The sequence below is a fragment of the Saccopteryx leptura genome, chromosome 2 (genome assembly GCF_036850995.1).
Source record: "Saccopteryx leptura isolate mSacLep1 chromosome 2, mSacLep1_pri_phased_curated, whole genome shotgun sequence".
NCBI lineage: Eukaryota > Metazoa > Chordata > Mammalia > Chiroptera > Emballonuridae > Saccopteryx > Saccopteryx leptura.
The window spans coordinates 247,362,749-247,390,729 of NC_089504.1; the positions used below are offsets into that span (position 1 = coordinate 247,362,749).

Below are 27,981 nucleotides of genomic sequence, written 5' to 3' on the forward strand. Positions count from 1 at the left end.
CAGTTTGATCCCCGGTCAGGGCATAGACAGGAACATATTGATGTTTCTGTCTCTCTCTCTCTTGCTTAAACCAATTAATAAAAAGAATTTCCATAGCTATACAGATAGGTAGAGCTACCGGCGTCTCCCATGGGATTTATCTGTGATGCGGAATGTAAACCCCCTCTGGGGCCACCTGCCCTCCTGGTATTATAGTTTCTTAGGGAGTTGCATCATCTCGCTAAGCTTTCTGAGTCAGCAAGCTGTGGTGGGTTGTTCCAGGTTCTGCAGCCAGCCGACTGGGTTCAGGTGGGAGTTTCACCACTAACTAGTGGTGTAACCTTGGGCAATTGACTCCTGACTCACCTGTCTCATGCGCCTTAGGGTTACTGTGCCGATTAAATGAGTCAAACATGAGAAGTGCTTAGAATGAAACCTGGCACACCATGATATCTTAATAACTATAATCTTTCGTATTGATTAATTGGAAGTTTAAAATCTTACATGGCCTGACCAGGTGGTGGCGCAGTGGATGGAGCGTCGGACTGGGATGCGGAAGGACCCAGGTTCGAGACCCTGAGGTCGCCAGCTTGAGCGCGGGCTCATCTGGCTTGAGCAAAGAGCTCACCAGCTTAGACCCTAGGCCCCTGGCTCCAGCAGGGGGTTACTCGGTCTGCTGAAGGCCCGCGGTCAAGGCACATGTGAGAAAGCAATCAATGAACAACTAAGAAGTCGCAACGCGCAACGAGAAACTGATGATTGATGCTTCTCATCTCTCTCTGTTCCTGTCTGTCTGTCCCTGTCTATCTCTGCCTCTGTAAAAAAAAAAAAAAAAAAAAAAAAAATCTTACAAGGCAGCTTTCAAATTTTTTTTTTTTTTTTTTTTTTTTTTTAGGACAAAGATATTATTGAGGCAGTTAACCACATTGCAGACTGCTCGGGTAAATTTAAATTGTTAGAGCATGCCTTACGCGATGCCAAGATGGTGGAGACTTGTATTATGAAAGAAAAGCAAGACTGTAAGCAGAAATTGAAGACCCTTAAGATTGAAATCAATAAACTAAAAGGTAAGGAAGAAGCATAAATTTAAGCATGTTATCTTGAGGCTGTATTCTTCATTCAGGTTCAGTTCATCTTACGGTTGAGAATAGGTGTTTTGCTGGCTTCACGTCCTGCCGTGAAATGTATCTAGAATCTTGCTGCCATTTTTTTTTTTTTTTTTTTTTTTTGGTATTTTTCTGTAGTTGGGAATGGGAAGGCAGTCAGACAGACTCCCGCATGCGCCCGACCGGGATCCACCCGGCATGCCCACCAGGGGGCGATGCTTTGCCCATCTGGGGCATTGCTTTGTTGCAACCAGAGCCATTCTAGCGCCTGAGGCAGAGCCATGGAGCCATCCTCAGTGCCTGGGCCAACTTTGCTCCAATGGAGCCTTGGCTGCGGGAGGGGAAGAGAGAGACAGAGAGGAAGGAGAGGGGGAGGGGTGGAGAAGCAGATGGGCGCCTCTCCTGTGTGCCTTGTCCAGGAATTGAACCCGGGACTCCTACACGCCAGGCCGACGCTCTACCACTGAGCCAACCGGCCAGGGCTTGCTGCCATTTTTGCGTTACAAGACAAATAACAGAGTTGGGGCAAGTGCATGAAAGTGTTAAATAACCCTGCCTTTGCTGCACCAGGGAGCTACTGCTTTCTCTCTCTCAGCTCAGTGGGAAACAAATTTGTCCACAGAGGCTATAGACCCGCTTTTCTCTGGCCTTCCTCACTATGGGGCAGAGTGAGCTGTTGGATGGAGGGGCTATCATTTTATAAATGGTCACCACTTTAGACACGAGGACTGACCCCCCCCCCCCCCCCCATGGAACAAGCACTCTTAGAATGACAAAGGCATGGTGTGGGGGAAGCCGCCTTCTGTCCTAGTGGAGCACCTCTTGAGGCAGTGAGTTGCTGGTGGCATTGTGGGGCTTTACTGTGCCTGATTTAGCATCATAGGCAGTTTGCCATGATTGCTCCGTGGGCAGTAGGCAAGGTTCAGAGTGGGAGACCAGCCAGGGGAGAGACAAGCAAAGCCTTGGCCGGGGTCATTCATTGCTGGGGATGTGCTGGGCTGCTGCGTATGGGCCAAATTTCGTCTGTAGAGTCAGCAGGACTTTCTATTAATTGGGAGGGGGTGCTGAGGGCATGAGAGGTAGTCATAAGGTGGGTATTCTTCCAGGAACTATGTTGATTTGAGAACTCCCCTTCCCCTCTGTTTGTGAAGAAGATCTAAATGAAAAGACAACAGAAAATAACGAACAACGGGAAGAGATCATTCGCCTCAAGCAAGAGAAGAGTTGCCTGGAAGATGAATTGGTTTTTACTGGTAAAAATGAATAATTAGTTTAAGTGAATAGCTATGTATTTATATCCCAAACTTCTACAGTTCTACTGTAGCAGGCTAAAGAAGTTATACCTCTCTCAAAATAGTCCCCCCCCCACTTTTTGAGGGGTAGGGAAGTGGGACCAGGCAGGGACTTTTGAAGCTGTTGTCAGGCCTCCCAGATAATTGTTTGCTCTTCTACAAAATGAGCCTTTCTGCTGAAGCGTGTAACTAGACTTCTCACTAAAGTTCATTAAGAAAAAATATTATGAATCGGAGAAGGAGGATTGTTTATACTTTCGCAAATACTGTATAAAAATGAACAATTCAGCGTTTTGGTTTTTTTTTTCAGTTTTGCCAACAGATTACCTATAATTGTTATGGTTGGTTCAGTTACATTTGTATAACCTTAAAATAATCATATTGGGGAGGAATTCTTCATAATTTTTTTTTCTTTTTTTTTTTTGTCCTCCGTCACCTTCTATTTGGTTTTCTTTGTGCCCCTCCCCTTCCCCTTTCCCCTCTCCCTCCTCTCCTCCCTCCCCCCCCCAACCACCACAGTCTTGTCCCTGTCTCTTAGTCTTGTTTTTATGTCCCACCTATATATGGAATCATGCAGTTCTTAGTTTTTTCTGATTTACTTATTTCACTCCGTAAGATGTTATCAAGATCCATTTTGTTGTAAATGATCCAATGTCATCATTTCTTATGGCTGAGTAGTATTCCATAGTGTATATGTGCCACATCTTCTTTATCCAGTCATCTATTGAAGGGCTTTTTGGTTGTTTTCATGTCTTGGCCACTGTGAACAATGCTGCAATGAACATGGGGCTACATGTGTCTTTACGTATCAATGTCTCTGAGTTTTGGGGGTATATACCCAATAGAGGGATTGCTGGGTCATAAGGTAGTTCTATTTTCAGTTTTTTGAGGAACTACCATACTTTCTTCCATAATGGTTGTACTACTTTACATTCCCACCAACAGTGAATGAGGGTTCTTTTTTCTCCACAGCCTCTCCAACACTTGCTATTACCTGTCTTGTTGATAATAGCTAATCTAACAGGTGTGAGGTGGTATCTCATTGTAGTTTTGATTTGCATTTCTCTAATAACTAATGAAGATGAGCATCTTTTCATATATCTGTTGGCCATTTGTATTTCTTTCTGGGAGAAGTGTCTGTTCGTGTCCTCTTCCCATTTTTTTAGTGGATTGTTTGTTTGTTTGTTGTTGAGTTTTATGAGTTCTTTGTATATTTTGGATATTAGGTCCTTATCTGAGCTGTTGTTTGAAAATATCATTTCCCATTTAGTTGGCTGTCTGTTTATTTTGTTGTCAATTTTCTCTTGCTAAGCAAAAACTTCTTAGTCTGATGCAGTCCCATTCATTTATCTTTGCCCTCACTTCTCTTGCCTTTGGAGTCAAATTCATAAAATGCTCTTTAAAACCAAGGTCCATGAGTTTAGTACCTATGTTTTCTTCTATGTACTTTGTTGTTTCAGGTCTTATATTTAGGTCTTTGATCCATTTTGAATTAATTTTAGTACAAGGGGACAAACTGTAGTTGAGTTTCATTCTTTTGCATGTGGCTTTCCAGTTTTCCCATTTGTTGAAGAGGCTTTCTTTTCTCCATTGTGTGTTGTTGGCCCCTTTATCGAAAATTATTTGACCATATATATGTGGTTTTATTTCTGGACTTTCTATTCTGTTCCATTGGCCTGAGTGTCTATTTTTCTGCCAATACCATGCTGGTTTTTTTTTTTACAGAGACAGAGAGTGAGTCAGAGAGAGGGATAGACAGGGACGGAGAGAGATGAGAAGCATCAATCGTTAGTTTTTCATTGCGCGTTGCAACAGTTTAGTTGTTCATTGATTGCTTTCTCATATGTGCCTTGACCGCGGGCCTTCAGCAGACCGAGTAACCTCTTGCTGGAGCTAGTGACCAGTGACCGTGGGTCTAAGCTGGTGAGCTTTTGCTCAAACCAGATGAACCCGCGCTCAAGCTGGCGACCTCGGGGTCTTGAACCTGGGTCCTCTGCATCCCAGTCCGATGCTCTATCCACTGTTCCACCGCCTGGTCAGGCACCATGCTGTTTTGATTGTTGTGACTCTATAATATAATTTGAAGTCAGGTATTGTAATGCCCCCACTTCATTCTTTTTCCTTAGGATTGCTTTGGCTATTTGGGGTTTTTTATAGTTCCATATAAATCTGATGATTTTTTGTTCCATTTCTTTAAAAAATGTCATTGGAATTTTGATGGGAATACATTAAATTTGTATATTGCTTTGGGTAATATGGCCATTTGATTATGTTTATTCTTCCTATCCAAGAACAAGGAATATTTTTTCATTTCATTATATCTTTTTTGATTTCCCTTAACAATGCTTTGTAGTTTTCTTTATATAGGTCCTTTACATTCTTTGTTATGTTTATTCCTAGGTATTTTTTTTGTTGTTGCAATCGTGAAGGGGATTATTTTTTTGAGTTCATTTTCTAATGTTTCGTTGTTGGCATATAGAAAGGCTATGGACTTTTGTATATTAATTTTGTATCCTGCGATCTTACTGTATTGGTTAATTGTTTCTAGTCATCTTTTTGTGGAGTCTTCGGGTTTTCAATGTATAGGATCATATCATCTGCAAAAAGTGAAACCTTTACTTCTTCTTTTCCGATATGGATGCCTTTTATTTCTTTATCTTGTCTGATTGCTCGGGCTAGAACTTCTAGCACCACGTTAAATAAGAGTGGAGAGAGTGGACAACCCTGTCTTGTTTCTGATTTAAGGGGGAAAGTCCTCAGTTTTATGCCATTTAATATGATGTTAGCTGATGGTTTATCATATATGGCCTTTATCATGTTGAGATATTTTCCTTCTATACCCATTTTGTTGAGTGTCTTAAACATAAAGTTGTGTTGTATTTTATCAAATGCCTTTTCTGCATCTATTGATAAGATCATGTGGTTTTTGTTCTTTGTTTTGTTGATATGGTGTATTACGTTAACCATTTTACGTATGTTGAACCATCCTTGAGATTCTGGGATGAATCCCACTTGATCATGATGTATTATTTTTTAATATGTTGTTGTATTCGATTTGCTAGTATTTTGTTTAGTATTTAGCATCTGTGTTCATTAGAGATATTGGTCTGTAGTTTTCTTTTTTTGTGCCATCCTTGCCAGGTTTCAGTATGAGGGTTATGTTGGCCTCATAAAATGTGTTTGGAAGTATTGCTTCTTCAGTTTTTTGGAAGACTTTGAGTAGAGTAGGAACCAAGTCTTCTTTGAATGTTTGATAGAATTCACTAGTATAACTGTCTGGGCCTGGACTTTTATTTTTGGGGAGGTTTTTAATAGTTTTTTCTATTTCCTCCCTGCTAATTGGTCTGTTTAGGCTTTCTGCTTCTTCATGACTCAGTCTAGGAAGGTTGTATTGTTCTAGGAATTTATCCATTTCTTCTAGATTGTTGAATTCGGTGGCATATAGTTTTTCATAGTATTCTACAATAATTCTTTGTATATCTATGATGTCTGTGGTGATTTCTCCTCTTTCATTTTGGAGTTTGTTTATATGAGTCCTTTCTCTTTTTTCCTTGGTGAGTCTTGCCAAGGCTTTGTTTGTTGATCTTTTCAAAGAACCAGCTTCTTGTTTTATTAATTTTTTCTATAGTTTTTCTGTTCTTTTATTTCTGCTCTGATTTTTATTATTTCCTTTCTTCGGCTGGTTTGGGGTTGTCTTTGTTCTTCTTTTTCTAGTTCCTTAAGGTGTGAAGTTAAGTGGTTTCCTTGGGCTCTCTCTTGTTTGTTCATATAGGCCTGAAGTGATATGAACTTCCCTTTTATTACTGCTTTTGCTGCATCCCAGAGATTCTGATATGTTGTATTGTCATTTTCATTTGTCTGTATATATCTTTTGATCTCTGAGCTTATTTCTTCTTTGACCCATTCATTTTTTAAAAGTATGTTGTTTAGTTTCAACATTTTTGTGGGGTGTTTTCCCTCTTTTTTGTAGTTGAATTCTAGTTTCAAGGCTTTATAATCAGAAAATATGCTTGGTACAATTTCAATTTTTCTGAATTTGCTGATGTTAGTTTTGTGGCCCAATATATGGTCAATTCTTGAGAATGTTCCATGTACACTAGAGAAAAATATATACTCTGTCATTTTGGGATGAAATGTCCTGTAGATGTCTATAATATCCAATTACTCTAGTGTTTTATTTAAGGCCAATATATCTTTATTGATTTTCTCTTTGGATGAATGATCTAGAGCCGTCAGTGGTGTATTGAGGTCTCCAAGTATGATTGTATTTTTGTCAGTTTTTTTGTTTGTTTGTTTTCTCTCTCTCTCTTTTTTTTTTTTTTGTATTTTTCTGAAGTTGGAAATGGGGAGGCAGTCAGAACAACTCCTGCATGTGCCCGACCGGGATCCACCCGGCATGCCCACCAGGGGGCGATGCACTGCCCACCTGGGGCGTTGCTCTGTGGCAACCAGAGCCATTCTAGCGCCTGAGGCAGAGGCCATGGAGCCATCCTCAGTGCCCGGGCCAACTTCGCTCCAATGGAGCCTTGGCTGTGGGAGGGGAAGAGAGAGACAGAGAGGAAGGAGAGGGGGAGGGATGGAGAAGCAGATGGGTGCTTCTCCTGTGTGCTCTGGCCAGGATCGAACCCGGGACTTCCGCATGCCAGGCCGATGCTCTACCACTGAGCCAACCGGCCAGGGCCTGTTGCTACTTTTTTTTTTTTAAGTCATATGCTTCTCTGGTGGTTTTTTCAGGGGTGGTTACCATTAAGTAATGAAAAGGGTACCTATCATGTTTATTGTAGTACACTATTTTATGAGTGCTTCTGCACTCCATTATCCTTTGCTACTGTTAATCTCTGTCCTCTTTCCCCTTTTTTTGTTTTGTTTTTGTTGTCACAGTTTAAATTTGGTTTTATTGTGTTCTTGGTAGAGCTTTTACTTGTGGTTTGGTTTGGTTTTGTTCTTTGTATCTGGTTGGAAAACCCCCTTTAGTATTTCCTGGAGTGAGGTTTTCTGATGATAAATTCCCTCATCTTTTCTGTATCTGAATGTTTTTATTTCTCCTTCGTATTTGAAGGATAGCTTTGATGGGTATAGTATTCTTGGCTGAAAGTTCCTCTCTTTCAGAACTTTAAATATTGGGGTCCACTCTCTTCTAGCTTGTAGAGTTTCTGCTGAGAAATACGATGATAATTTAATAGGCCTATAATAGGCCTTCCTTTATATGTTGTATTCTTCTTTTCCCGGCTGCCTTGAGAATTTTTTTCTTTGTTGGTTTGTGCCAATTTCATTATGATGTGCCTTGGAGTAGGTTTGTTTGGGTTAATAAAACTCAGTGTTCTGTTTGCTTCTTGAATTTGAGGCTTTAGTTCTTTCCACAGGCTTGGGAAGTTCTCATCTATTATTTGTTTGAATATGTTCTCCATTCCATTTTCTCTCTCTTCTTCTTCTGATATACCTTTTATTTTTATTTACTTATTTTTTAATTTAATTTAATTTTTTAATTTTTTTTTCTTTTTTTTTTCTTTTTATTTTTCTGAAGCTGGAAACGGGGAGAGACAGTCAGACAGACTCCCGCATGCGCCCGACCAGGATCTACCCGGCACGCCCACCAGGGGCGACGCTCTGCCCACCAGGGGGCGATGCTCTGCCCCTCCAGGGGGTTGCTCTGCCGTGACCAGAGCCACTCTAGCACCTGGGGCAGAGGCCAAGGAGCCATCCCCAGCGCCCGGGCCATCTTTGCTCCAATGGAGCCTTGGCTGCGGGAGGGGAAGAGAGAGACAGAGAGGAAGGAGGGGGGAGTGGAGAAGCAAATGGGCGCTTCTCCTATGTGCCCTGGCCGCGAATCGAACCTGGGTCCCCCGCACGCCAGGCCGACGTTCTACCGCTGAGCCAACCGGCCAGGGCCCGTTGAGTTGTTTTTTAAGCTCCCTAAATTGCCTTTCTGTGTTTTCTTGTATATTTCTGAGTATTTTTAGGATTTTTATTTTAAATTCTCTGTCATTTAGCTCCAAAGTTTCCGATATATTAAATTTTTTTGTCCATAGATTTTTCCTCATCTATCTGTGCTACATCTCTGTCTTTTGTATCCATGATATTCAATTTCCTTTTCCTTAATGGCATCTGAGGGTGGTTTTGTTAATAGCACTTTGTGTTCAATGTGTGGGACTTCCAGATGCTCCAAGGATAGATTTTTCTGTCACTGGTTGAAGAACTTGTTGAAATTTTGGGGAGAGGTATCAGGAGCACTTCTCACAGCGCCATTTCTCTGACGTCACTTCCATTCTTCATAATTTAAAAATAAGTTTTATCAGTAAGGTTTAACTTCAGCCCCTGCCTGGTACACAAAAATTGCATTCGCTCTCCCACACATTGGCCCACGTTTTCTCCTCCCTGCCTACCCCCGTATCTCAACTTCCCCTGTAAACATCCCTGTCCTCTTCCAACTGAGGATCACCGGTATCTAGATCTTATTTCTATCCTTGCGAGAGTTTTATGAGGCTTTCATTTTGGTAAATCATATTAGAAAATTGTAGATCTAGAGATATAATTCCAAACAGAAATTAAATTAACATTTTTGGGAGGTTTACTCACACCTACCCTCAATGCCCTGCCTTCTAGGAAGAGAATACATTTCTATAAAATTTAAAAGGGCAAAATACAGTATTTTATTTAAAATTTTTCAAATAAAATTGTAATCTGAATTTGAATCTCATGTGGAAAAATATGGCTTTCTACCACTAGAGGTCATTATTTCCAGTGTTAGGAGTGCTGTCTCAAGATAATGTCTTATATATTGCTAAAGATACATACAGACAGATGTATTAAAGATCTATATATATCTTAGTGGCTTCAGAGATGAATTCAAACAATCTTTGGATCTGCATTTGTGTGCTCTCCTGTTTGCTAAGAAGTTCAGAGGCCCAGAGAACTGACATAGACCCTATGAATGAAACGCTGTGGGCGATCAGGGGAGGAAACAAATTTACAGGATGTTTTAGAAGTCTCTTACCTTTTTGATTTACCTATTTTCACTCTTACATCCCATTATTATTTACTAAGAAAAATACATGGAATTTGTTAGTTAATACTGTAATAAACCGCTTTTGTGAAGTAACTTAAAAAATTGCTTGCCTGACCTGTGGTGGCACAGTGGATCAAGCATCGACCTGGAACACTGAGGTCGCCGGTTCAAAACCCTGGGCTTACCTGGTCAAGGCACATACGGGAGTTGATGCTTCCTGCTCCTCCCTCCTTCTCTCTCTCTCTATGTCTCTTTTCATCTCTCTTCTCTAAAATGAATAAATAAATAAAAAATAAAAAAAAATTACTTGCTACGCTGATTTCTTAAACCTCTCATCTACTCATACCACTGTCTCAAAAGTAAATTTTGGAAATGAAGAGGTTTGTGCCGATGCAGCTGACGAGAAATATTCTACTATTTTTCCTTCAATAGCAGAGAGAGAGAAGAGGAAAGACGAATTACTTGATATTGCAAAGTCAAAGCAGGAACGCACGAGCGCGGAGCTGCACAACTTGAGACGGGTATGTGCCCCGTTACACTGCTTTACTGGTCGGTGGGAAACGTTTATGAACAAACATCAAATCAGGAGATGTGCGTGTCTATTGATTTTGTTTGTGGTGACTTCAGAATCCCAACTACATTGAATAGATCATATTTAGCAGAGCAGGTAAGGTCTTGTTTGTGGTCATGCAAGGTCAGGAGACTAGTTATACTAACCAATCAGTGCTAACATAGGGGAAAAAAATAAAAGCAAAAATGTTTAGCATATTTCTCTAGTCACTACGTGATCTGTTTTTAGCGTTTGAAAGTACCAAACTGTTGGTTTGATTTAGTTTTGTTGTTACCCTTTATATTGATTTATTAATATCTACGGCAGATTTACGTAAAACAACAGAGTGATCTGCAGTTTCTTAATTTCAATGTGGAAAATTCTCAGGAATTCATACAGATATATAACTCAAAGATGGAGGAAGCAAAGGCCCTGGAGTCCAGGTAACCTTAGGAAGATGCTATTAATAGGATATTGTATATTATTCCCTCATTCCACCCATTTTTTTTTTTTTTTTTTTCTGAAGCTGGAAACAGGGAGAGACAGTCAGACAGACTCCCACATGCGCCCGACCGGGATCCACCCGGCACGCCCACCATGGGGTGACGCTCTGCCCACCAGGGGGCGATGCTCTGCCCATCCTGGGCGTCGCCATGTTGCGACCAGAGCCACTCTAGCACCTGAGGCAGAGGCCACAGAGCCGTCCCCAGCGCCCGGGCCATCTTTGCTCCAATGGAGCCTTGGCTGCGGGAGGGGAAGAGAGAGACAGAGAGGAAAGCGTGGCAGAGGGGTGGAGAAGCAAATGGGCGCTTCTCCTGTGTGCCCTGGCCGGGAATCGAACCCGGGTCCTCCGCACGCTAGGCCGATGCTCTACCGCTGAGCCAACCGGCCAGGGCTTCCACCCATATTTGTTAAGTACTTAAACCTCTACTCATCTACTCATACCACTGTCTCAAAAGTAAATTTTGGAAATGAAGAGGTTTGTGCCGACGCAGCTGACGAGAAATATTCTCGTCACTTACTACTATTGCCTATGTGGTAGGGAATAAATATATGTGAGCTGATAATCATTTTAATCCTGGGTTGTGATAAGACCTGAGCTTAGTTAATATCTGGGACATGATCCTAATTTAGGCACTTGATAAAAGAAGTTTATTAAACAGTATTTGTGTGCCTGTTGTGTAGAAGGCTTTGTTAAAGTAGAAACCACAGGCCCTGGCCGGTTGGCTCAGCGGTAGAGCGTCGGCCTGCCGTGCAGGAGTCCCGGGTTCGATTCCCAGCCAGGGCACACAGGAGAGGCGCCCATTTGCTTCTCCACCCCTCCCCCTCTCCCTCCTCTCTGTCTCTCTCTTCCCCTCCCGCAGCGAGGCTCCATTGGAGCAGAGATGGCCCAGGCGCTGAGGATGGCTCTGTGGCCTCTGCCTCAGGCGCTAGAATGGCTCTGGACTCAACAGAGCGACGCCCCAGAGGGGCAGAGCATCGCCCCCTGGTGGGCATGCCGGGTGGATCCCGGTCGGTTGCATGCGGGAGTCTGTCTGACTGCCTCCCCGTTTCCAGCTTCGGAAAAATGAAAAAAAAAAAAAAAAGTAGAAACCACAGAGATGAATCATTTGTTCAGTCATTCAGCCCGCAGAGTATTGTAGGCGCTGGGCTAGGAATAGGGTGACTAGAGATGCGGAGGACAGGGTACTTGCCAAGAAGTAACGCAGAGAACTGTGCACGCAGCTGCAGTAGGTGCTTGGCCAGCGGGAGGTGAGCTCCACTCTCACCCCGATTTTCCTGTTTCCTTGGTAATAGACAGAGATGTAGTCTCTTACCTGTAACAAGCGGGGTGTGACTTAAATGGACTTCTGTAAAATTAAAATAGCAGTAGACACAATGTGGTTTAGTCTGACAGGCACACGACTGTCGCGCCGTTAACTTGAGTCTGCTTTCCCAAGGAGTCACGGGAAGGAGCAGGGCTTGGGACGTTCCCCACGGCCGCCTGTGGCCAACAGGCTGGCCCAGTCGGTGGCAGCTCCTTTGCCCACTGGTTAGCAGCTGCAGGAATGGGCTGCGAGGGGCAGGGCTTGGGACAGAAGGCGAGGCAGGGGATTCCGCACTCTCTCCTGCGCCCTTCTGCTGGGGGCCCTGCACAAGCCCTGTCTCCCGGTTGGTTGCGGCTGCTGAGCACCAAGTCCCCTGGAGCCCCTGTGCAGGCAGAGTCCTGAACACACCGGCTCTTTTCTCTTTGTTGATGAAAGAAATGTCCAGACATGTAGAGAATTTTTATGAGTTTATTTGAGCCAAACTGATACATATGCCAGGAAGCCAGATCTCAAATACTCCCAAGCATGGCAGGGTTTTTTTGTTTTTTTTTTTAATTTTTATTTATTCTTTTACAGAGACAGAGAGTGAGTCAGAGAGAGGGATAGATAGGGACAGACAGACAGGAACGGAGAGAGATGAGAAGCATCAATAATTAGTTTTTCATTGCGCGTTGCAACACCTTAGTTGTTCATTGATTGCTTTCTCATATGTGCCTTGACCGTGGGCCTCCAGCAGACCGAGCAACGCCTTGCTGGAGCCAGTGACCTTAGGTTCAAGCTGGTGGGCTCTTGCTCAAACCAGATGAGCCTGGGCTCAAGCTGGTGACCTCTGGGTCTCGAACCTGGGTCTTCTGCATCCCAGTCCGACACTCTATCCACTGTGCCACTGCCTGGTCAGGTGGCAGTTTTGTGGCATATTTGATACACTAGAATCAAAGAAGATGGCGGAAGGCCAGTGCAGGAATCCCATGGGTGGCAGGTGGATTAGGGGACGTGAGGGAACAGGGCAGGGAAGTCTCTGGGGTGGGAGGAACAGCAAAACAGAGATGCTTTTTTTACATGGGTGGGTTCAGGGCAGTTCATAACTCACCTTTACAGCAGAGGACATATAGGGACCAGGATGACAGTGGGGGCCCTCTGGTCTGAAGCCCTGGAACCCTGGGGGGCTTGTGCTCTGGTGCTGGCCGTGTGCCTTCGAGGGGTAGGAAGGGAAAATGACACTGACACGTTAGGATCATGTCATTCTAGAGGTGTAAGAACGGCAGACAGGGTGCACTTATGATGTACATTTGGCCCTTTCTACTTCATCTACACACCTCGAATCTCCGTCCCTTCCAGTCCCGGCTTTTCCTGTGTCTGCTCTGCAGCTGAGAGACGTAGGAAGGGAAATATCAGACTGGTCACCAGGCATTTACAGAGCACTTAGTATATGCTCCAAGCTGTCCTGGGTGCCAGGAGGAATAAACTGGCCTCGTTATATAAGAAAGCCTATTGGGCCTGACCTGTGGTGGCGCAGTGGATAAAGTGTCGACCTGGAAATGCTGAGGTTGCCGGTTCAAAACCCTGGGCTTGCCTGGTCAAGGCACATATGGGAGTTGATGCTTCCTGCTCCTCCCTCTTCTCTCTCTCCCTCTCTCTCTCTCTCCTTTCTCTCTCTCTCCCTCCCTCTCTCCTTTCTAAAATGAATAAATAAAATTAAAAAAAGAAAAAAAGATTTAAAAAAAAAGAAAAAGAAAAGGTTTATTAAAAAAAAAAAAAAAAAAAAAAAAGAAAGCCTATTGGGAAGACAGATACACAGAGAAAACAGTGAGCAGTATAGTTATGCCGGGAGGTTTGCCGTGTGGTTAATAAGGTGATCCATCTAGTCAGAGAACAACTTGTGACTTAGTAAGGGCAGCAGGAGTTAGGATGGCAAGGGGCATGGTGGTCAGAAAGACTCCCTGGGGGACCAGGCTGAAATTGGGCTCAGAAGGAGGAATAAATATTCTTCCTTATATTTAATTTCAGACAAATGAGCCTTATTAGGATTTAGCTCAGCTGATGAGGTTTGGGTGAAATGTATAGAATGACAGTATTAAGTGTATCTTATAAATTCCATTTTTTGTCACGCCACCCTAGCAGAGAGATGTATTTATCTGACCTTGAAAATAACCACCCAAAAGTCGATATTAAGAGGGAGAGAAATCAGAAGTCACCAGTGAAGGACCCAAAATTTGAGACCACGTTTGTTCAGCAGAATAGGACCGACAAGAGCTCTTGTGATGTGTGCAGAGAGAAGAAACCACAAGTTAATACTTCATCTGGGGAAAAAGGTGTCATTTCTGTCTCATCTTTGTTTACAAAAGACTTAACAGAGACACAAAAGTCTTGGTCTCTGGGAGAAAAACTCCAGATTGAACCCGAAAACAAAAGTACATTGTGCAAGATCCATGAAAAATCCCCCAGACGGAATGGGATAGGAGTTCAGTGTGAAGAGAGACGGCTCTCAGAGACCTCGTCCTCATCCGACGAGAAGCAGTGGCACGATGTCAGTGTTTACCTGGGCCTGGCCAACTCCTCCACTGCCAGACGGCCGGAGAAGCTGGATGCCGAAGGCCGAGATCACGCGCAGGGGTTGGGGGCCTCGTGCTGTTATAGAAGCGAGGCCTGTCTGAGTGACAGCGGTGCATGTGAGCTCCGGTGCTGCCACCCGAGTAACCTCATCATCGAGGCCCCAGGCCAGATGTCCGATGTTGAGTGGATGAGTATTTTCAAGCCTTCCAAACTGCAGAGAGTCGTCCGCCACAGGTCTGTGTGCACGTGTTCAAAAAGCGCTGGTGGGACAAAATACAACTCTTCCACCAGGTGAGTGACGTTGCCCGTGGGTGGACACCCAGGGAGCCCACAGGCAGCACAGGAGCCATTTCGTGTGTGCCACAGACAGTGGCATTGGAGCCGCCCTGTTTCTTTCTCTTGGCGCCACAGCATGGGCTGGTGTTTTATTGCACGGGGACTGAACCAGATTCAGGGGCATGTCGGTACCGAGGTTGGCCTCAGAGGCCAAGGTTTCGTTCAAAAACAAAGCCAGTTGTGTGAGTTAAGCAAAGTATGTTTTATTTAAAAACAAATGGGTGGGTCACATGAAGCCGCCACGGGGCATTCCATCGGCACGGGTGATAAGCTGTGTCTGTGTCCTGACTGGACACACAGCCTGGACCCCAGGGAGCGCCCTAGTCCATGCTGACCCCCACACGGACACATCAGCTGCTGCTCCCTGTGTCCACTGTCCAGTGCCCAGGCTGTCTTACTCTAGAAAATCACGCAAGAGAGAGAACACTGGTCTTCAACAGGCTGGTCAAGTTGTGTAAGAGAAGAACGAGGACTAGTTATTAGCATATGCTATGTATGCGTTGTTAGCATACATGCATTATTCAGGCGCATCTTCTTGTTAGAGTGGCTGGATTTGGGGTTTGCATGATGCAACAATGATGTCGGGCTATTTTCAAATAAAACCTACCTATTCCATCTTAAATTGCAGAAAAGCTGAAGTTTTTGTTTTGAGGGCCTTATGGTAATCATCACATTGGCTTTCATAGGATTTTTTTACTACATTTTTTTTTCTAATATTTACATTATTTGGATTGCCCTTTGGCTCTCTGACAACCCTGAGTCACTTAAACAGACACTTTGCTATCTGTCAGCTGCAAAATGGATTGTCACACTGAGTGCTATCTGTTCCTCTTTGGTTTTTCCTGATCTCCTTCAGATAATTGTAACTGTGAGCAGAACACCACTCCCTAGGCTTCACCACAAACCAGAGCACCTGTGTCTTAAGGGAAAAGCTATGTCAGGTAGTTTTTTTTTGTTTTTTTATTTTATTTTATTTATTTTTAGAGAGGAGAGACAGAGAGGGAGAGAGAGACAGAGAGAGAGAAGGGGGGAGGAGCAGGAAGCATCAACTCCCATATGTGCCTTGACCAGGCAAGCCCAGGGTTTCGAACTGGCAACCTCAGCATTTCCAGGTCAACGCTTTATCCACTGCGCAACCACAGGTCAGGCTATGTCAGGTAGTTTTAAGAGCATAGCAGACATATGTCAAATTTAATGTACAAAAGAAATCCAAATTTTTAAAATTCAAGGTTTCTTTCAAGACCGTTTTGACCTCCCTGGCTTGAAATCATCAAAGTGACTCATTCTGCTGGCGGAGGCACATGCCAGGGCATTGCATGGCAAATATGTGATCAAGCAGGGAAGAGAATCCTGTTTTCCTGTTTTTCCTCAGATTATGAGAACTTGCATGTCTACTTTATTATCTAAGGTGCTCACATCTGTACCACCACCCCGTTTGACAGATAGAGCGTCACCTGTGTGGGGAGCAGCCTGGCAGCCTGCTCGCACTTAGTCATAGTCCCGTGGGAGCAAGGGCCCGTGGCCTCCGGTCGGCTCCAGAGCAGCCCCTGGCACTGACCTGCCTGGAGCCCAGGCTCTGGTCGCGCATACCGAGCCTCGATGCGGGCACTGGCTCACCGATTTGGGGACCCTGTCGGATAGGTCTAATTAAAAGCGAAGCGTTCTGCTTTCACAAAAGGACTTTTAAATACTGTCAGCAGAATTAAGTCTCAAATCCTGTGGTGGTGCACTGGGTAAAAGTATCGACCTGGAACACTGACGTCGCTGGTTCAAAACCGCAGGCTTGCCCAGGTCAAGGCACATATGGAAGTTGATGCTTCCTGCTCCTCCCCCTTCTCTCTAAAATCAGTAAATAAAAAATATTTTAAAAGAACAACTAAAATTTTTACAAATTATACTGTGTGCCTTTCATTTTGGAGGATACAGGCTAAGGAGGGAAATTCTCTATTTTGTAGTTAATGGTTTAAGAATTTTGTTTTAATTCTTATTGCAAAGGGTATGCCAGAGGTCCCCAAACTTTTTACACAGGGGGCCAGTTCACTGTCCCTCAGACCATTGGAGGGCCGAACTATAAAAAAAACTATGAACAAATCCCTATGCACACTGCACATATCTTATTTTAAAGTAAAAAAACAAAACGGAAACAAATACAATATTTAAAATAAAGAACAAGTAAATTTAAATCAACAAACTGACCAGTATTTCAATGGGAACTATGGGCCTGCTTTTGGCTAATGAGATGGTCAATGTGCTCCTCTCACTGACCACCAATGAAAGAGGTGCCCCTTCCGGAAGTGCGGTGGGGGCCGGATAAATGGCCTGAGGGGACCCCTGGGGTATGCATTAATTTACAGTATATTACTCAAGCATCCTATTCAAATCTATAATGTTCTACTCAAACTTGAGCTTCTTCATTTAAAAAGAGAAACAGCCTTTTTTTTTTTTGTCCTGTTGAGATACTTTTAACTATAAGAGTATTGGTGATACATGTTTGATATTGTTTTAAGATGTCTGTTTTTGTTTGGTTTTATTATCCACAGTGAGCTAATTGCCATCCAACATTCCCACTGTTTGGGCTCTGCCCTGAGAGAGGATGAGAAGTTGGTAGAGACAGAGTCCTCTTTTGATAAGAACTCAACTGAAATTTTGTCTGGGAACAAAGACTCTGCGTTGCCCAGTGAGAAGGTCTGTATTTCACTTAGAAATACCCAGCTAATTCCTGCACAACTCTCCCCACATGCTTTTAATTCTTCTGTAGCACTGGTGTTAACATGCTTAATTTTGGCCTTGCTTAGGTTTTATTTAAGTTATAGGACTTTATGTTATAAATGCTCTGTAGATGGGCCCTGGCCAGTTGGCTCAGTGGTAGAGCGTCGGCCTGGCGTGCAGAAGTCCCGGGTTCGATTCCTGGCCAGGGCACACAGGAGAAGCACCCATCTGCTTCTCCACCCCTCTGTCTCTCTCTTCCCCTCCCGCAGCCGAGGCTCCTTTGGAGCAAAGATGGCCCGGGTGCTGGGGATGGCTCCTTGGCCTCTGCCCCAGGCGCTAGAGTGGCTCTGGTCGCAACAGAGCAACGCCCCGGAGGGGCAGAGCATCGCCCCCTGGTGGGCAGAGCGTAGCCCCTGGTGGGCGTGCCAGGTGGATCCCGGTCGGGCGCATGCGGGAGTCTGTCTGACTGTCTCTCCCCGTTTCCAGCTTCAGAAAAATACAAAAAAAACCCAAAAACCTCTGTAGATTAGCTTTAAGCAAGATGTCCCTCAGGCTCCCCAGGTGATTGGTATATCAATTTTTTTTTTTTTTTTTTTTTTTTCATTTTTCTGAAGCTGGAAACAGGGAGAGACAGTCAGACAGACTCCCGCATGCGCCCGACCGGGATCCACCCGGCACGCCCACCAGGGGGCGACGCTCTGCCCACCAGGGGGCAATGCTCTGCCCCTCCTGGGCGTCGCCATGTTGCGACCAGAGCCACTCTAGCGCCTGGGGCAGAGGCCACAGAGCCATCCCCAGCACCCGGGCCATCTTTGCTCCAATGGAGCCTCGGCTGCGGGAGGGGAAGAGAGAGACAGAGAGGAAAGCGCGGCGGAGGGGTGGAGAAGCAAATGGGCGCTTCTCCTATGTGCCCTGGCCGGGAATCGAACCCGGGTCCTCCGCACGCTAGGCCGACGCTCTACCGCTGAGCCAACCGGCCAGGGCTTCAATTTTTAATTAATAACTTTTTTTGGCCTGACTTGTGGTGGCGCAGTGGATAAAGCATCAACCTGAGAATACTGAGATCACCGGTTCAAAACCCTGCACTTGTCTGGTCAAGGCATATATGAGAATTGATGCTCTCTGCGCCTCCCCCCTTTCTCTCTCTCTCTCTCTCCTCTCTAAAATGAATAAATAAAAAATAAACAACTTTTTTTTTTTTTTTTTGGTCACCTGGCCACGTGATGGCACAGTGGATAGAGTGTCAGACTAGGATGTGGAGGACCCAGGTTTGAAGCCCCAAGGTCGCGGCTTGAGCACAGGCACAAACTGGCTTGGCTTGAGCTTAAGATCATAGACATGACTCCGTGGTCGCTGGCTTGAGCCCAGAGGTTGCTGGCTTCAAGACCCTGGGCCTTGAGCCCAAGGTTGCTGGCTTAAGCAAGGAGTCACTGGCTCTGCTGTAGCCCCCCCCCCCCCCCCAGTCAAGGCACATCTGAAAAAGCAATCAATGAACAACTGAGGTGCTGCAATGAAGAATTGATGCTTCTCATCTTTCTCCCTTCCTGTCTGTCCCTCTCTCTGACTCTTTCTCTGTTTCTGTCAAAAAGGAAAAAAGAAAAAATATATATATATGTTTTTTAAGTGAGAGAAGGGGAGATAGTGAGACTGAATCCCTCCTCTGCCCTGACTGGGATCCACTCAGCAACTTTTGTCTTGGTCTGATGTTCGAATCAACTGAGCTATCCTCAGTGCCTGAGGCTGATGCTCAGACCAGCCGAGCTATCCTCAGTGCCGAGGGCTGATGCTTGAAAAAATCAAGCCATTCGATGCAAGAAGGGAAGAGAAAGAGAATGGGAGAGGGAGGGAGAGAGAAGCAAATGGTCACTTCTCATGTGTGCCCTGATCAGGGATCAAACCTGGGATGTCCACATGCCAGGCTGACGCTCTATCCACTGAGCCAACTGGCCGGGGCCAACTTTTCTGTTCTTGTTTAATTTTTTATTTATTGATTTGAGAGAGAGAGAGAGAGAGAGAGAGAGAAACATTGATTCATTGTTCCACCCATTTTGCATTTATTGGTTGATTCTTGTATGTGCCCTGACCAGGGATCAAACCTGCAACCTTGACATATCTAGATGACATTCCAACCAACTGAGCTACTTGGCTAGGGCTGAAATGAACTTTTCTTAATGAAAAAGTTAGTCTTGGTGCTTTTGAGAGCAGTTGGCATGCTAAGTCCCTGGGTTGAAAATTAAACAAGAACGTAAACTAAGGCACATTTTCACGTATTTTTCAAAGGTTACAAACCTTTAGTGTGAAAGTTGCATTTTGCAAGTATTCTGACATTTTAATTATGGCTTTGGCAAGTTGCTTTAGGAGAGCTAAACAATGCTTTGGATTCTTTTATCCACAAGCATGTTGCTTAATTAGTTGTGGTGAGGTCTGTTTAAATCAAATTATTTAGCCAAGTGTAATTTGGTTATTATAGTACGTATTTAATGTTCTATTTTGATATGTAATAACCTAAAGCCAAAAAAATAGTAACAGATAGTCAACATTTGTGATTGTTACATCATATTTGTAAATATCAACCTTTACAAGTGCTCAGTGATTTCATGGATGCTTAAATTGCGTTTCCTTCCCAGGACGACTTTTCTCCCACGAGTAAGCTGCAGCGTTTGCTGGCGGAGTCCCGTCAGATGGTCACCGACCTGGAGTTGAGTACTCTGCTCCCAGTCGGCTCTGAGAGTCTCAACAGCACTGCCAAAAAGGTATGTGTTTGCTTTGTGGGCTTTTTAAATTTTTAATTGGTTTTTTAAATTGATTTTAGAGAGACAGAGAGAGGAAGGAGAGAGACAGAGAGAAGCATTCACTTGCATAGAAAAGTAGGAGTACAACCACCACCAACTCTCTGCCCTTTGGGCTTTGTTTCCCCCATCCACACATGTGTTCCTCTGAGTCATTTTAAAGCAAATCCTAAACATCATATTTTATCGTAAATACTTCAAACAGATAAGGACTTTTCAAGAACAAGCATAGCATCATCACACCCATAATTAATAATTATTCTTAAATATTATCTAATGACTAGACCGTGTTAAGTGTTTCCCATTTATCTCTAAAATGTCTTTTTTTTTACTCTTTGTTCTGATCAGTCTCCAACCAGGCTCCACACTTTACATTTGGATTTGCCCCTTAAGGTCTCTTTAAACCCACTAGCCATTTCCTCTCCCTCCCTTTTCTCTCTTTTTCCTCCTCTTTCTTTTTTTTTTTTTTTTTTTTTGTATTTTTCTGAAGCTGGAAATGGGGAGAGACAGTCAGACAGACTCCCGCATGCGCCCGACCAGGATCCACCCGGCACGCCCACCAGGGGCCATGCTCTGCCCCTCCGGGGCGTCGCTCTGCTGCGACCAGAGCCACTCTAGCGCCTGGGGCAGAGGCCAAGGAGCCATCCCCAGCGCCCGGGCCATCTTTGCTCCAATGGAGCCTCGGCTGCGGGAGGGGAAGAGAGAGACAGAGAGGAAGGAAGGGGGTGGGGTGGGGAAGCGAATGGGCGCTTCTCCTATGTGCCCTGGCCAGGAATCGAACCCGGGTCCCCCGCACGCCAGGCCGACGCTCTACCGCTGAGCCAACCGGCCAGGGCCTCCTCCTCTTTCTTCTTCCTTCTCCTCTGTTTTTTCCCCCTCTAAAGCTATTTATTTGTGAAAGAAACATTGGTTCATTTGTTCTTTAGAATTTCCCACATTCTGGATCTTTTTTTTAGGTTTTATTTTTATTCATTTTAAAGAGGGGAGAGAGAGAGAGAGGAGCAATAAGCATCAACTCCCATATGAGCCTTGACCAGGCAAGCCCAGGGTCTTGAACCAGTGACCTTAGCATTCCTGGTTGACGCTTTATCCACTGTGCCACCGCATGTCAGGCATACATGTTCTGGGTCTTGCTAACTCTGTCCACACTGTTATTAAACACACTCCTCTCCTCCCCACCCCATAATTTCTGTGAACTGGCGTGTAGCTCAGTCTCCCTGATTAGACTTAAGATCAGTTTGGGCTTTTGTTTGTCCTGGCACAACACCTGCATTGGTGGTGCTTTCTGCTTCCTGCCTCGTCATGTCGGGATCGGGTGGATCTCCGCGTCTGGCTGTCCTCCCTCCCTTACTTGTCAAGCTCGATCAGGAAGTTGGTCAGCTCGAGGTTTTATATTATAAGGTTCCCCAAAGGTCACTTTGTGATCTTAGCGTCTCCTTGATTAGTATTATTTAGTATTAGTATTATTAGATTATTTATTTCATTAGTGATTGCCAAGTAACAATTTTCTTAATCTGTCCTTCCTCAGGGAGTGTTTTATACATTAGTTTTAACTGCTTTTTCTGAGTACAGTGATGTTTTGATAGCAATGACATAAGTTGTTTTGTCAATTTTATAGCCTGAACATAAATAGTGAAGAGAACATTGAACTTGAAATCAGGATACCTGGGGTCCTAGTTTCCTAATCTGCACAATAAGAGCTTGGAACTGCTGCTGTAACTTTAAGATTGCAGGTGCATTACTTGAGCCTGCTATGTGCATAACTAAAGATATTTGAAAGCCATTGAATTAAACTTACTTATATCTCTGGCCAAAAAATAAAATATAAACAAGGTTTGCAAGAACATTGAAATCTTTTTCTTTTTAGATCAACTTTATTGAGGTATTATTTACCTTTCTGGTCTCTGTGATGACCTGCATTGACCTGGTTGTCCTTACACCAGTACCACATTGTATCGATTACATAACTCTGGAAAGTCTTGATAACATGGAATATACATCCTCTTCTTTGTTCTTTTGCAAAATTGTTGGGCCTCTTCTAGGTCCTGTGAAAGTCCACAGTGATTTTAGAATCAACCTGTCAAATTTTTAACAAATGCCCTCTAATGTGGTTTCACTGACTCTGTACATCACTTTGGGAAGACTTGACATCTGTGAACAGAGTACATCTCCATTTATGTAGATTTTCCTAAATATCTTAACTCAGAAACTTTGTCAGTGATACATTTTTTAAAAAGGATAGGAATGTAATCAAAATGGCAGGACAGCCTTCTATGCGTTATGTGGTGACGAAATACATGAACAGTGCGGTGAGTGTGGCTCTCCATCTCTAGAAAGACCTGATGTTTGCGTGTTGGAGAGGTCACAGCTTGTGAACGAGGGCAGGCAGGGGAGAGGAGCGGTGTCAGGTGGAGGTGGAGTGCTGGGGGAGGGGGGGGGTGTCTACATGGCAGGGCTCAGTCCGGCTGGGTGCATGCAGTTCACCTCATGTTGCTCATGGACAAATCACACTTCTCACTGTGTGCTCACTGCTCCCTAATACATCCGACCTGTCAGAACAAATGCACATTTTCAAAACGTGTTACCCGCAGAACTGCTGTTTCAGTGTAATCTGCCCGACAGCCTCCCACTCGTCTTCCTGGCCTCAGGCTCCTCTCTCAGCCTCTCCTTTAGGGTCCGATGTGACATTCCGTGGAAGATAGAATCTGTAGCTCCCTCACTTTTGTCCTTATAGCATGACTGGCCACGTGTGTGGATGCGTGTTCAGAGCATGTGTCACAGCACATGATAGCTGATTTCATGTCTCCCTGCTCATCCCGGAGCCCCTTACGGAGCCCCTCTGACGCAGCATGCCATCCCTAGGCATGGTACCCACAGTGCCCACTACAGAGCATGCTCAGTAAGTATCAGTTCCCTGAATGGAACTGATAGGAAAAGTGAAGGGAAAAGGCAAAACAGTGACCCCAGGTCGAGACTGAAAAGTCCCTGAAGTTGTTGGAGGTGGGCGAAAACTTGGCCTAAGAGAATTTCCGAGCTAGAAAGACCCAGAAGAGATCTCTAATCTCAGCCTTTCATTTGACAGGTGAGGAACAGTGATTCAAACCTCTTGCTTTCACATCCCACAGCTAGGATCAGATAATCATTTAGCTGGGAGAAATACTGGCTCCAGAGGTGATCTATTTTCCAGTGGATTACTAAGTGATTGGGGGTCTGTTGGGGAAACAGTGAGCTGAGATCCACTTGGTAGTCGACGTGACAGACTCCTCTCTGGTCTCTTTTGCAATAAAAAAACGGGGAAGTTCTGAGCAGCCTGTCTGCAACTAAAGACAAAGGTCCCACCTCCCAGCCTTCCTCTGAAATGGGCTCTCTATCCGTGGCTGGGGGAGCACAGAGAGGGTCAGTCTTTACGGCAGGGAACCCGGCATCTTCCTAAAAATTGCAGGAGAACTGACCTGTCGGGGAACCCCTGCTGCATGCACGGCTGCATGTGTCGCATGAACATGTCATGGCAGCCTTGCTCTAGAGCAGCAGAAAAGTCCGGAACCAGCCCTGGGGGCTGGTGCTTCGCACGCCCATGCTGTAGCACTGCCCAGTGAGGGGACAGCAAGGGAGACCTCGAGAGTGAAAAAAAGCAGCAAGATACGGAAAGGTTCATACTGAACTCTCCATGTGCCTGAAAGGGGGTGGGAATAAGAATATATATATGATTTTTATTTTCAAACCAGGTCATTGTATTAACTGTTGAAAAAGGAGTAGAAGACAGCACAGCTGACCCCCTCGCCTCTGCCCGCAGCGGGCTTGTGGCTGGCTTGAGGGCTGGGAACGGGGAGGTGCTAAGCCGCCAAGAGGGCTTGGAGTTTTGACAGGTGCACAGGACTGGGTATCCCCATTACTAGTTGGAGATTGTTGGCATCATCTGACGGGGCTCCTCACTGTTTCTGTGGCAGGCTGGTGAAGCCTGCAGCTCCCTTTTAGAGTCATGGTTTTGTTTTTGTTTTGTCTTTTTTTTGTTTTTCTTTTTGTATTTTTCTGAAGTTAGAAGCGGGGAGGCAGAGAGACAGACTCCAACATGTGCCCGACCAGGATCCACCAGGTATGCCCACCAGGAGGCGATGCTCTGCCTATCTGGGGCGCCACTCAGTTGCAACCGGAGCCATTCTAGTATCTGAGGTGGAGGCCATGGAGCTGTCCTCAGTGTCCAGGCCAACTTTGCTCCCATGGAGCCTTGGCTGCGGGAGGAGAAGAGAGACAGAAAGAAAGGAGGGGGGGGCCTGACCTGTGGTGGCGCAGTGGATAAAGCGTCGACCTGGAAATGCTGAGGTCGCCGGTTCGAAACCCTGGGCTTGCCTGGTCAAGGCACATATGGGAGTTGATGCTTCCAGCTCCTCCCCCCTGTCTCTCTCTCCTCTCTCTGTCTCTCTCTCTCCCTCTCTCTCCTCTCTAAAATGAATAAAAAAAAATTTTAAAAAAAAAGAAGAAAGGAGGGGGGGAAGGATGGAGAAGCAGATGGGCGCTTCTCCTGTGTGCCCTGGCAGGAATCGAACCCGGGACTTCCACATGCTGGGCCGACGCTCTACTGCTGAGCCAACCAGCCAGGGCCTGGAGTCATGTTTTTAAGTGAATAAAATACAGTATGTGAGACTGAGATACATGGGAAGGCCATTGGAGGAGAGAAGGCATCGTGAGGACAGCACAGAGTCTGGAAGCACAGAGGCTACCCCCCCACCCGTGGGGCTCAGCAGGGCTCAAATGGGGCCGTGCAGGGAGGGGGCAGTGGCTGAGAAGGTGGCTTGCCCTACAAGCTGAAGTTCAGTGTCTGCTGTGACTTTCCGGATGTCTTCTTTCTCTTTCCTTCTTTTTTTTCCTCTCTTTTAAAAAAATATCTCCCCAGCCTGACCAGGCGGTGGCGCAGTAGATAGAATGTCAGACTGGGATGCGGAGGACCCAGGTTCAAGACCCCGAGGTTGCCAGCTTGAGCATGGGCTCATCTGGTTTGAGCAAAGCTCACCAGCTTGGACCCAAGGTCACTGGCTTGAGCAAGGGGTTACTCGGTCTGCTGTAGCCCCATCTTGTTCAAGGCACATATGAGAAAGCAATCAATGAACAACTAAAGTGCCACAACGAAAAACTGGTGATTGATGCTTCTCATCTCTCTTCGTTCCTGTCTGTCTGTCTGTCCCTGTCTATCCCTCTCTCTGACTCTTGCTCTGTCTCGGTAAAAAACAAAAAACAAAAAAACCTCCCCAAACACCTAACAATACTGACCAAGCCCTCACTTAATGGATTAAAGCACTTAGGGTTATCGATTCTTACTGAGCACCATTATGGTCATTAAGGGCTTGCCACGGAGTCTGTATTAAGGCCGACAAAGAGACAGGTGTATTTGGGCATTAGCCAGAGTTCCACCACCGCACATGTGGTACAGCAAACGGCGTCCCTGCTCCCCCCCCCCAACGAGGCACTCAGGGTGCCACACGTGAACAGAAAGTCTGTGGTCTCCGATATATGGACAGTGATTGTATGAAATACCATCACTGCATGTTATTAATTCCCTGAGGTCTTTTAAAGGCATTTCTGCCATATTTGTATATTGTCTTAAGTATTTTCTAGTTTTTTTCTATCCTGGTTACTAATTTGGGAGTTGTTTTGTAGAACTTAGATGTCTCAGAAGAGTCCGCTCAAAAGAACACCTCTCAGTAATTGAAGAAAACAAAAGTTTACTTCAACATTCAATATTCGTGGGTAAGTCACCTTTGCTTATCTCCTCTTCTATTTCAGTGGATACTTAATAAGTAACTTGGGAATGCGATAAGGTGAAGTCAGGGCCCCACATTTGTTTGACTGGCAAGTCTTTCTCTTTTGTTTGACCTATTTATACATACCTTGTACATTTAATCAGGGTAAAATGTCAGTTACTTGTAAGAGAAATGGGAGATCAAAAAAGTTCTTAGCCCTGGCCGGTTGGCTCAGTGGTAGAGCGTCGGCCTGGCGTGCAGAAGTCCCGGGTTTGATTTCCGGCCAGGGCACACTGGAGAAGCGCCCATCTGCTTCTCCACCCCTCCACCTCTCCTTCCTCTCTGTTTCTCTCTTCCCCTCCCGCAGCCAAGGCTCCATTGATGCAAAGATGGCCCGGGCACTGGGGATGGCTCCTTGGCCTCTGCCCCAGGCGCTAGAGTGGCTCTGGTCGCGACAGAGTGACGCCCCAGAGGGGCAGAGCATCGCCCCCTGGTGGGCGGAGCGTCGCCCCCTGGTGGGCATGCCGGGTGGATCCAGGTCGGGCGCATGCGGGAGTCTGTCTGTCTCTCCCCGTTTCCAGCTTCAGAGAAATACAAAAAAAAAAAAAAAAAGTTCTTGTTCCTAATAGGTAGAATTTTAGATCAGAGGAAGTGACTACACACAGAGCTTTCCGAATCGGAATTGAATTGACGTTTCCTCCCGACATTTCCTTGGAATGTCTGGAAAAACATCTTATGGGGTGTCCAGTTACAGAGAAAGGTTTATTGACCCGGTAGGCCCTTCCTTGACTTGTGTTTCCGGTTCTCAGACCTTCATTTCCCATGCACAGGTTGTTTTAGAATCTAGTTCTCTTAAGTTAAAAAAGGTAGCCATGCCTGACCTATGGTGGTGCAGTGGATAAAGCGTTAACCTGGAAACACTGAGGTTGCCGGTTCAAAACCCTGGCTTGCCTGGTTAAGGCACATATGGGAGTTGATGCTTCCTGCTCCTCCCCCTTCTCTCTCTCTCTTTCTCTCTCTCTCCCCCCTCCTCTCTAAAATTAACAAAAAAAAAAAAGGTAGCCATCCTTTTGGTTGTTTTCAGTGTAAGCATAACAGCATTTATAAAAATCTCAGTGAAAGCAGAAAGCTTAAGTGGTCGGTCTTCCCTCCCTCCCTCCCTCCCTTCCTCTCTCCCTCCTGTTTCGTTTCCATATTTATGGCATTTTGCACGACCATATGCTGATGAAAATCAGGATACAATTCATTGTTTAGAGAGACTGGGAGCCCATCACACGCAGTCCTGCGTCATTGATTTTATGAACCTCATGCTTCCTTCCTGCAGAAGCCGATTTCTGATCTATGTGGAAGGCACGAAGCAGACATCAATCAATACCTGACATCTAACCTGGAAAACAAAGAGAGAATTGTCATCCTTCATAAAGCAACATTTTGTACTGGAGGGGAGCAGAAACTGAGAGCCAGTTTTTCAACACCAGTATTTTGTTTTCCAGTTAGACATTTGCATACATCAAATATGTTTTCATATGTAAATGATTAGACCTTATTCTCTGCTGTATAGACACCAGCTTGGAATTATGCTGAGAGAGAAGACCTCCCTGTAAAGAGGCAGACTAAGATTAAATACTAGGGAAGCTCTTTAAAACTTGGAACATCAAATAGAGAATCCCGTATATAAAATGCTGTTTTCACTATCTGATTATTTTTTAAACCCGTGCATTCATTAAACCTGTGCATTCATTGAAATTATAACCAGTAGCTTATCAGAGTCAGCTCCAACTATATGAGAAATAGTATTCTCTTCTCTTGTGGTGTTAGCTCTGGACTTTGCTGTGTAAACAGAACTAAAGTGATATAAAATATTTTTAGATGGAAATTATCTCCTCTGTTCCTGACAACTGAGTTCCTCTGTCCCCGAGCTGAGCAGAGCCCCCATCTTGTCTGGGTCTGTAGTCGTCCCATGTACTTATCCAGACAGCAGCTTGCCAGAAAGATCAAGTTTTATATGCATTTATAGAAATAGTTACGAAAGTCTAAAAACACTTCCGTTATCACTTGTAATTTAATTTTTTTTAAAGAATACACTATATGCCTCTCTGTCCTGCTAAGAGAATGGAT

At 44.9% G+C, this 27,981-nt stretch overlaps 1 protein-coding gene across 4 annotated transcripts in view; it reads left to right on the plus strand.

The window, feature by feature from the left end:
- The window catches only part of CCDC62 (coiled-coil domain containing 62), a 33,860-nt gene extending 5,882 nt beyond the window's left edge, over positions 1-27,978 (plus strand). For 2 of the 4 annotated variants that reach the window (XM_066371053.1, XM_066371056.1), the window contains exons 5-13: positions 875-1,046; positions 2,237-2,338; positions 9,816-9,904; positions 10,261-10,376; positions 13,860-14,585; positions 17,171-17,315; positions 19,967-20,092; positions 25,781-25,870; positions 27,188-27,978. In XM_066371053.1, the coding sequence (XP_066227150.1) occupies positions 875-1,046; positions 2,237-2,338; positions 9,816-9,904; positions 10,261-10,376; positions 13,860-14,585; positions 17,171-17,315; positions 19,967-20,092; positions 25,781-25,828 (1,524 nt within the window). In that variant the 3' untranslated portion in view covers positions 25,829-25,870; positions 27,188-27,978. The remainder of the gene's footprint in view (positions 1-874; positions 1,047-2,236; positions 2,339-9,815; positions 9,905-10,260; positions 10,377-13,859; positions 14,586-17,170; positions 17,316-19,966; positions 20,093-25,780; positions 25,871-27,187) is intronic. The other 2 variants (XM_066371054.1, XM_066371055.1) reach the window with 2 other exon arrangements.
- The last annotated feature ends 3 nt before the right edge of the window (positions 27,979-27,981 follow it).